The 11,139-nt window shown below is 34.8% G+C and overlaps 1 protein-coding gene across 1 annotated transcript; it reads left to right on the top strand.

Annotated features, from left to right (window-relative positions):
- Positions 1 to 1,702: 1,702 nt before the first annotated feature.
- On the top strand, positions 1,703 to 9,922 carry LOC103029138 (SUMO-conjugating enzyme UBC9). The gene is made up of 7 exons (XM_007239023.4): positions 1,703 to 2,054; positions 2,279 to 2,360; positions 4,251 to 4,334; positions 5,193 to 5,265; positions 6,314 to 6,423; positions 6,999 to 7,078; positions 9,224 to 9,922. The coding sequence occupies exons 2-7, from the start codon at positions 2,295 to 2,297 to the stop codon at positions 9,285 to 9,287; spliced, it is 477 nt and encodes a 158-aa protein (XP_007239085.3). The 5' UTR covers positions 1,703 to 2,054; positions 2,279 to 2,294; the 3' UTR covers positions 9,288 to 9,922.
- The last annotated feature ends 1,217 nt before the right edge of the window (positions 9,923 to 11,139 follow it).

Genomic DNA, 11,139 nt, shown 5'->3' with positions numbered 1-11,139 from the left:
AGGAACTGCATGTCTGCAAATGAGAGACCCTATATGCCCAAATGTTTGTGAATGCCCCTTCTATTGACTGCATTCATATTTTTTAATCTGCTCACATTCCACTAATCTAGTCCTTGTAGAGAAGTGTTGCCAATAAAATAGGCAACACCTTTTTTTGTCTGGGGCAGATACCATATCTAATGCCAGGTATTGGATGGACGGGTATAAAGCCCCTAGCAGTCAGATGTGCAGCAGTGAGACTGTTTTCTGAAAAAAAAAAATTGCTCCATCTAATACTTTTTTGGGATTAGTTAGGGAGTTGAGGGAGAGGTGGATGGTGAACATCCAACATTTTGACCCCAACAACCCTCAAATGTTCACTGCAATGCTCTAAAATCTAGTGAAAAAGATTTTGTCTAGACAGTAGAGACAGTTACTTTTACAGGTGAAACTCATTTATTTTCTTGATTTTAGGAGAAACATCGAGTGAGAAGGTGTCCCAATACTTTAGTCCATATAGTGTATTTTCCTGAATACCACACTGGGGAGCACATGGCAAAAATCCCTTCTAATTTCGAACAGAGATTAAATAAAACCATCATAAAAGCAAGGCTTAACTTCTATTACATATTTCTCCCATTTAACCAAGCGTTTCTAATATATTACATATTATCTGTAATAAATAACAACAATGGAGACCTAAAGTTCACCCCCCGAATGAAAATTGTATTCGAAACAAATACATAGTTAGTGTGAAAATCATGAAACATCTGATATAGTCCTGCATATAGTTTTACAGAGACAACTTTATTAACCCGTTTCTGTCATCTGTGTCTGTGTGCTAGCCTGGCTAATTCAAAATATTGCTAACATGTAATGTTAGCATTAGCTACTTTAGAACATGAAAAATCAGCTCATATATAGTCCACCATTATAAGTGAAAGCAAACTTAAATAAGGTAGGAAATGAAGGTGAGTAAATCTGAAAAATGTAATGAACTTTAAAAGTATCCTTCAGTGTAGTCGCAAAAAGACCAGCAAAAACTTTATGATGAAATTGGCTCTCTTACCTGAGTAAGGCCTGTTTTGTACAGGATAAGTTTATTAGAGTTACCAGCCCCAAAAACTGCAAGTTAACCCTGTATGATGTGAATTACATTTTTTGGGGGAGAAAAAAAATCACACTTTTATTTAAGAGATTTTTGTAGGCCTTTATGTTGATAACATGCTAATTATATGAATCACCACTGCTTTATTATGGTTCTAACAAATATAATATACATAATGTTGCTCAAAGGCAAAACAAAGTAAGCTTACAATAAGAATGAAGTAATATAAACCGCCAAATATACTTACATATACACATATCTTTATATTTATTATCCCATCATATGCATTGTAGCATTATTTAAAAAATAAAATTTAAAAATGAAAACATACAAAATGGAATGGTAACTTTTATAATAACCAAAAGATGGTTTGTCACCTAAATGCTTCATAGTGTATTTTGGTTTGTAAGAAAATAAGTACATAAAAAACTGTGTCCAGATTTTTGATTAATACTGTATATATACACACACACACACACACACACACACACACACATATATATATATATATATATATATATATATATATATATATATATATATATATATATATATATATATATATATATATATTCACTGTGCCACACTCCTAATGGCAGCCTCAGGTGGACGGTGTTGCGTTAGGTGTCCTGTGTTCTGCCTGAGGGTCCTAAAACCCACAGACAGCAGCAGCAGCAGAGGGAGCAGCTCGGCCATTAAACGAGCTGTGAGAAATTTTCTAAAATGATCTGAACCCGCGAGTTACAGAGATTTATACAGATTTACTGCCTGACTCGGACTCAGTGTAGTACAGTGCTGGTGCTGAGGGATAGCAGCAGCTCTCCGGCCGCAGGTACAGGTGTTCCTTTGCGGGTTTCAGGTGTTTAAACCGGTTTTATTTGCTGCTGGCTGGTTAAATCGGAATATTTGGTGTTCTCCGGGTTGGTGGGAGGCAGTTCTGTGTTCCAGCTGCTGCTGCTGCTGTGAGGTGAGACAACGCCTGTAATTAAACCTCGCTCTATTGTAATCCGGATTATTTATCTACACAGTGAACTGTTTTAATCTGTTTTAGCTCTGCTGAGGCTGGAATACTGTACGCATTTAGATACAGGTTATTTAATAAAGCTGTAGAGACCCAGTACTCGGTATTTTAGATATACGTCTTTAACGCTGTTGTTGTTGTTGTTGTTGCTTTTCTCTGTTTGTCCACAGGCGGCGCCAATGAGTCATGTCGGGCATCGCTCTGAGTAGACTGTCCCAGGAGCGCAAAGCCTGGAGGAAGGACCACCCGTTTGTGAGCCGCTTTATTTTACATTATAGCAGATCTGAGTTTATTCTGAGTAAAGGAGAGGGGTCTGACTGCAGACCTCCACTGCGGGGACGGAATGATTTTGAGTTTATTTTAAAAGAATTAGCGGATTAGAGGAAGCTTACTGCTTTATTACTGTAATGTTGTTTTTTAATAAGATTTCTTATAAACAGTTCACATTTATTGTTTAATAATAAAGTATCATTTTATCCTTTTCTGTTTTGACATTTAATTTGTAACTTTTAAGTAAGTGAAGCCGTAGCATGTAAGAAATGCCATTTGTTCTCAATATACATTCCCTTTGGAATAAAAAAAATATATATATTTTTCTGGATTATTTATGGAATAAAAAAAATGCATATCAGCATTGCTGTATAGAATAAGAAGAACCTTTTAAGATCTGTATCTCAAAACCGCTCGTAATCAGAACATTAAAATTCCAGAGGGACTACTAATTAAGGTCTTCAAATTAATCAAAACATAACCTTGCTATTCACAACTTAAATCAATATCATTATAGGACCTTTTAGTTCCATAGGAGGGAAATTTCCAAAACTTTTTTAATGACCTTATGGTGCAGAGCTTCAAAAATGAGATTAAAATATTAAGATTAAGCTTGTCTATTGTTTTAAAATACAGTTGTTCTAATATTATAATGTTTTATCAGATATCATTAGAATTAAATTTCACAAAGCCAGCAAGTTAGCTAATTATTATATGGGTTACAAAATGTACATCAAATTAATACATTTTTGTCCAACAAATTCTAAACAATATTATGTGAATAAAGCGTTATCTATTTTTTTTACTGGTTCTGTCCAGGTGTGTTTCTGAGCACAGCGGCAGCTAATCAGCTAATCGTGCTAATGCTAACTGAAAACAGTACTGTATTCACATCCACTTTACGCTGTTTGGAATACAAAATATTTTAAGATCTGCATCTCAGAACCTTAAAATTCCAAAGGGATGAATCATTACCATTTTAGCCAAAGTAATTGACAATGCTATTCACAAGTATTCACAAATATGACAAAAAAGATTTTTAATACAACATAGGATAATATTTAAGAACTTTCAGAAGTGTATTATTAGATAGATTTTAAACTTATTAGATAGATTATAGATTATTAGATAGATTTTACAACACCAGCAATTTACCTAATGATAATGTTGTTTACAATTAAAAACAATTACAAACTCTGCACGATATTATTATCAGAAAAAAATCTTTATCTGTTGTTTACTGGCTCTGTCCAGGTGAACTTTTGAGCACAACGGCAGCTTATTGTGCTAATGCTAACTGATAGCACAGCAAAACAACTATATAAAATACTGTATTCACATAAAACACTTTAGATTGTTAATTCAGTATTTAGCAAAATATATTTTTTGAACTGAAGTAATTACATTTTCAAACATATCTGAGCATAGTGCGCATGTTTCCACATCCAGCATAAGTCAACACGTCCTTTCTGTCTCCACATGGTGGTGACAGACTGCTGCGAGCCTCACAGCGGAGCTCTGCAGCCAGACTCTATTGGAGTGTTCATAGAGAGGCCAATTATTATTTCACCATTAACACCATGTTTAAACACTTGAATCTAATTTCAATAAGCTTACCCTGTAAACTCTATGGAGTTCATTTTGTGCCAATTGATTCAGAAGGCAAAAAGTTTATGGTTCAAATTCAAAAGAGAAAAATATATGTTTAAACATACTTGATTACTTTATTATTCTTTGCAGTTTTTTTATTATTTGTATGGATTTTGCCACTCTTTGCTTTAATTTTTTTTGTTTTTGTGCATTGTCTGTGGATTTACCTCATAAATTATTTTGCTTATTTTTTTGTTTGTGTGTATCTGTGTGTGTCCACAGGGCTTTGTTGCTGTACCAACCAAGAACCCAGATGGCACTATGAATCTGATGAACTGGGAGTGTGCTATCCCAGGGAAGAAAGGGGTGAGCAGTGACTGAGTGAGAGTAGCAGTTCTGCTTTATCAAAGACAGTTTAATCACACCACTGATACTGACAGTGCAGGTGGATTCACATTTTTGTTTATCCTGAGGCCCATTTGGCACTTTTTTATAACCTGAGGCCCCCTCTACTAAAACCTGTGTAACAATATGCAAGTTACTGCAGCATATATATAAAAATACCAGTTATATTGTTTGTTCAGAACATTCATTTTATTGGATAATTTATTTTAATAAAAAAGCAGCTCATAAGAGACTCCCCTTCATCCAGCACAAAATAACACACCTACTTCACTCTCTATCCAGTTTCTAAATAGTCTAAATTGGTTTTAATAAATGTCTTACTTTTCCCATACAAGGTCAGTGTATGCCCTTGTAATGTTACAGTATAGAAGGGCAAGAAATGATAATAAACGTGTGTACACAGATACAGACTAAAGCACTGATGCATCTCTATCTCTCTTCTCTTTTTTTCTCACACACACACACACACCCTTGTATGAGTTGTAAGTTGCTGAGGGATATTTTCTAGTATAGCTACTATTTATAGTATATCAAACAAAGCCACAGTTTGCATCTGTTCAGCTGCACTTTGATTTTGTGTCTTTTCGTTGCCAGTTGACTCATCTCTCATATGACACTAATTTTGACCATGTATCATTTTAAAAAATAAAATCAAGCAACATTATACAAAAGTATTAGATGATAAATAGTTTATGACATATTTGTTTAAATATTTATGATGCATATATAAGTTTAAATAACTCTGTTGTAGTGTATTAAATGTATGTGTGTGTGGTGTATAAATGGTAAGAAAAATAAATATTTATTTGTTTGTGGTAGACTCTTTGGGAAGGAGGTTTATACAAGTTGAGAATGCTCTTCAAGGACGACTACCCATCATCCCCTCCGAAATGTGAGTGTTTATGGTGCCCACTATGGGTTGGCACTATGGCCCTTAAATTATGTCACAATATTTCAGGGTATTTTTTGTGATAACAATATTTTAGTCGCACTACAGCAACAAAATAAATACTAATTCATAAGAGCCCAGGCCCATTTTTTAATATTGTTGTATAGTTCTGAAAATAATTTTGTTAAATTAATTGGACAACTCACTCATGCTTTTGTTTTACTGTAATACAAAGAGCACCTGACAGTAAATATTTTAGGATTTAAATCCATATGCTACATAATTTACTCAACAACAATTTGTATTTAGGGCTGAAAGATATGGCAAAAATGTATATCACAACAAATTTCTTAATTTTGATTGATGCGATACAATTCCGATATCGATATGAACAGTATAAAAGTATTTTGACATTTTGTTCTAGAAGTTGTCAGAACTTCTTCTATGAAACTGTAGAGTCTAAAAACGTTTAAAATAATCTATTTTTATCCCCAGCACTTACACAGCAATCCTATATTCTGTAAATAAGGTCACATGAGCTCACACTCCCACAGTGTCCTGCACTGATGCTCTCAGGGTGTTCAGGATATGTCATTTAGGGATTTCGTGAGTTAAAGTACAGATCAGAGTGCTGTATAGAACTTTATACACTTTTTAAAGGGTCTGTGACGCACATCACCATGGACTCTTTTGGGCTAGCATCACAGGACAGTGTGTGAAAGTGTGATCATGTGACCTTATTTACAAAATGTAGATGTGCTGTGTTAGTGCTGGAAATAAAACTAGCTTCTACAGGTTTGTTCCAACCACTTTAACAATTCAGTGCTTTAATGAATGGCACAATGTTTCTTCTATGACTTGCTCAAGAAACCCTTGACCATTTTTAGGAGTGTAGTACGAAATTATTCTTTAACTGTAACTTAAGCGTAACAATTTTGGTGCAGTTTGGAATCATGTTTTAAAAGGTACTACATAAAACCTTAAAAAATGGTTTACTCAACTTAAAAAAAAGACAAACAAATTTGTGAATGCATCTGTCTGTCCTCTTCAGGCAAGTTTGAGCCTCCAATTTTCCATCCAAATGTTTATCCATCTGGAACAGTCTGTCTGTCCATCCTGGAGGAGGAGAAGGACTGGAGACCAGCCATCACCATCAAACAGGCAAGAGATAACACACACACTGTTCCTGCTTCTCTCAAACACTGAAAAATACACCAGAGACACATTCAAACAACAATTACACACAAGGAAGGTTTATAAAAAACTTTTCTTTTTACAGAGGGAAATTAGTCCAGTCATAGTACCTGCTGTTAAAAGTAGCAGTATTAGACACATTCAGACATACTTAATTTATGATACAAGTTTCATAACATTTGAAGACCGTGCTATGACCACTAGCACCCTTATCATTTAAAGCTTTGATGGACAGAGGAATGGAAACATTTCTTTAAAGGGTTAAGCGTACACTGAGGGACTAAAATATCTACTTGAATAAAGGAACTGATACTCAGTTGGATGGATCTAGCTGTGGGTGTACTTCTTCCTTAAAGGTTTGTGGTCTGTTCACCACAAGCCTCTCCATACACCTGCATCACCTCATAAAGTGCCTACCTGTTTCGTGCTGAGCATATCAAATTTAAAGACCACTGAAAAAATTATGTAAAGTTGTTACTCTGACACATGAGTGCAGTGTAACTGTGAGTGTAATGTATGTGTCTGTGTATTTGCATTGTCAGATCCTGCTGGGCATCCAGGAACTGCTGAATGAACCAAACATCCAGGACCCAGCGCAGGCCGAGGCTTACACCATCTACTGGTGAGAGAGTGGGATTCAGCCTAGACCCTGTTTGTCAGAACTGTGTTGAGGTTTACAATATCAAGAAAAAAGTGTAAAGCTGTTAATATGAGTAATCTGTGTTCAAACCCTTCCAGTGTTCTCCAGCAATTCCAGTCTATTCTTTAGTTTATCTAATCAGTCCTTCACTAAGGTAAATCAGGTGAGCTGCTAGTGGAACTGAACTCATCCACACAGTGGATGGACAAGAGGCTGCAGATTCAGGATTACAGTACTAGGACCCTATGTTTTCGTGACGCTGATGTATAGTATATTCTGTTGCTAGCTAACAGTTAATGTATTCTTACTCGGTACAGGAGGCATGTAGGAGCTTGTAAGACAAAAGACAAAAGTTATAAGAAGGAATCTCATGGGAATGCGAAGAAATTACGTTACAAGTGATAGATGCTGGAAAATATTATAGAACAGACTTCTAGGCCTCCAACTGTTTGTTTTTTTGTCGTTTTTTTTTTTTTATCAGAATAGTAAGAAGAAGTACTGGTGCTACACCCACTCGGATCTCGGACTGCATTTAGGGCATCAAAAAAAAAAATCAGGCTTGGGAAAAATCATCGTAAACATAATCAGGGGCATTGCCTGGCCTAGGCCTCCAGGGCCCCAGAATTTTTTTTATTTTGCCCTGAAATTAATGTTTGTAGCAAAGCTGCAATTAGTTCTTTCATCCCAAATTACTCTACACCCTGCAATGCCCCTATAGTGTACTCCCTGGTGATGTCAACTCCATGCAGCGATATAGGGCAAGAGACCTACAGGCTGCATGGTTATAAACATGTTTAGATTTTGGAACACAGCCATCGTTGCTGCATAACCCCCTACACCCAATCCCCGACCTTGCCTTGTAAGATGCAACTAACATAAACACCAAAAACAAAAATTATCTGTCTAATTCTATGTGGAGCACACCTGTTAAGTGTTCCGATATTTTATTACTAGACAGTACAACCATGTCATCAGGAGGTGAAACTCCAGAAAATTCTGAAAGAGATGAAAATAGAAGATAATAGAAGTAGAGAAAGTGTGAATATTAATGAAAGAGAGATTTTTACATGAGACGGAGGATTGCACCTGAGATTTAGGACTAAGCACACCCTCTACCGCTAGGTGGCAGTGTCACAAAATCATAGGGTCCTACAACTACAGTCCTGAAACTGCTGCCTCTTATACTGCAGTCAGACCCTACTCAGTAAACCATGTGTATTCAAAAAATTGTAATTAAGTAAAAGTACCTTTACTTTGCTAAAATTCTACTCAAGTAAAAGTACCCATCTAAAAATCTACTTGTGTATAAGTAAAAATTACTCAATTTAAAATGTACTTTGAGTAAAAGTTACATAGTTACTTTTAATTATTTGATGTAAAAAAGTACAACAAATAATTTATTAAATCGTTTTTAATACACAATTATTCCAAATAATAGTTTGGACATTTCAGGCAGTATTTGTTCAGCCCACCACATAAAACATTTTCAAGAACAAGGGGTCTAGGTTTCTAAGATCCATTTTTTTTTCTTTACTGTTAAAAAATGATGGTCATATGTGAGTATAAACTGTATTTTTATAGTTTTACAGTTCATTATTTTTTAACTTGCCATTGCTATGTTTTAACTGCTATTTACATGTTTTTTTAACATTCAAGCAGATTGTTTAACGATAAAAATACTTATCACCACATGCTTTTGCAGGAAGTTTTGAAAGCTGACAGCTCTGTCCGGCGGGGCAGGCACATTTTGCATTGTATGAGGACATTATTGCCTCGTTATTCCATGCCAAGCATCCATGCGACAGCACATCCACGGCAATTTTTTATTTGTATTTTTTTTATTCATACAATTGTTTTTTTTCTCCCTGCAATTAATTTTTGACTCAGTAACTGGGAGTTTTCCAGTGTAGCAAAGTAAATTACTAGTGTTAAAATGTACTTGTGTACATTTTAACACTGTAAAAATTACCTAATTTAAAAACTACTTTAAAAATTACAAATTACTCATAAAATCTACTCAATTACAGTAACTTGAGTAAATGTAATTCATTACTTTCCACCTCTGATTCTATCTGTAGTTTTGCTTCACAGCTCTTCTTTCCTGTGTTTTTTGTGTGTCTCCTGCAGTCAGAACAGGATGGACTATGAGAAGCGAGTGAGAGCTCAAGCCAAGAGATTTGCTCCGACATAGAGCTGTGACCCCGGACTCGGACCCCACAACAACATAAAGCTGTACAATTGGGACATAAGGTTTCAGAACTCCTTCACAGAAGGTTCTAGAACATCTGAAACCTGTATTTTGGTTCTAGACCCTGAGTTGCATGTGGATTTGTTTGGTCTGGCTTAAAGATGAGCCTGAATGTGACTTAAACCAAGCAGCACTTACAGGAGTCCGTGCACAGCTCAGACTTTGAAGCTGTGTGTAAATAAGCTACATTTCCTACAGCAGGGACCGGACTTGGTAAAGACTCAATGACAAAGTGGAATGGAAATACTTCATGTTTTTATTATCTTGTTTGGTATACTTGCTGAAGAACCATGCTCTTAACGATTTAAATCAGGATTGTGGGTGGAGGTGATGCTGTTGGCAGCTGTTTTTTGAATATTATTGTTTTTTTATATGATGAGTGAGATCAGGATTAAATAATAGAGAAAAAAACGTTCTGAGATCAGCTGTAAGCAGGAGGGAGAGCAGGAGGTCAGGGGTGATGTCTGTAAATATATAAATATGAGCATTTGTTTACTCTGAAAATGTTTCGCAACATAAATATAAAAATGTGTTTGACCACAATAAATATATAAAAATGTATGAGTTCTAACAAAGTTTCAAGTCTAAAATTTGGTCATTTTATTTATTTATTATTATTATTAGTTTTTTTTTTGTTTTTTTTTTAGATATTTTTGGGAACCTGCAGTAAGCTAAATCTAAAGCCAAGTAGTGTTCCATCATGTAAAGTTTAGGTATAATATGGGAAACCAGCTCTAGGAATAATAAATGTATTATTTTGAATATTATATTATATTATAATAATAGTATGAGTGATGTCTATAATGATGAGTGCTATATAATTTGTGTGCTGTCATTTTTTTTGCACAAATTAATCTAAAAGGCTGTAGGCTCTGCCTAATGAGACACTCGCTCTACCTCGGAATCTATCGCTCATCTGTAATTGGTTGATTTTGTCCGTGTTTTGTGTGATACTGACCAATAGAGACTCAGGAAATCACTAAGGATTCAAGGAGATTATATTGTCATTCGCATCACATGTGGTACATGAGGTGGAACGAAATTGTGATCTCACGACCCAGTTTACACCCTTTAGCTGTTATTAAAATAGATATATAGATAAAGTAAGATAACAAAATAAAATAATCCAATAAAAACACAATATAACAAAATAGATAAAGATAAATACACAAAAAATATATATAATAATAAATAGGGAGAGTAGACAGGTAGCAGCAACATCAAGTCCAGAGTGCAAGCTAAGGACATGCCCACCACGTCAGAAACCAGTCGGTCAGACAGAGGCTTGTGTTAATAGTTTACAGCTGCTGGAGATTCTGCAGTGCTTTTAAAAAGCAGGGAATACAGCCATTAACATTTTAATATTAATTTTATTGTGATTAATACAAGTACATTTTTAAAATATTTGACCAAACTAATAGGCCTTGTCATTTCCATGATGCAGGAAACACTGCAGAATACACTACAGGAACACTGAATAAACTAACAAAAATGTAATTCAGATATAAACACAGAATAACAGAATTTAAAAATGTATATAAAAAACAGCATCAAAATCTAACCAGCTCACTGCCATCCATCTGTTATCAAGTATTAGCCATTAATTCAGCTTGAAATCAGTTAGGATCATCAGTTAACTGATAGTCATTTATTTTTGGCTTCAAAAAAAAAGTAATAATTATATATTATCTGCCCTGGGATAATAGATGTATGAAAAAAAGTATACTAAAACCAATGACTGTAAACTAAAATAATAAATAACATTAGCATTTTAAATTTTATTTTAGGACCATTT

The sequence above is a fragment of the Astyanax mexicanus genome, unplaced genomic scaffold (genome assembly GCF_023375975.1).
Source record: "Astyanax mexicanus isolate ESR-SI-001 unplaced genomic scaffold, AstMex3_surface scaffold_38, whole genome shotgun sequence".
NCBI classification, from domain to species: domain Eukaryota; kingdom Metazoa; phylum Chordata; class Actinopteri; order Characiformes; family Acestrorhamphidae; genus Astyanax; species Astyanax mexicanus.
Note: the sequence above shows the minus strand (reverse complement) of the source record. Positions and strands in the feature narration are given on the sequence as shown.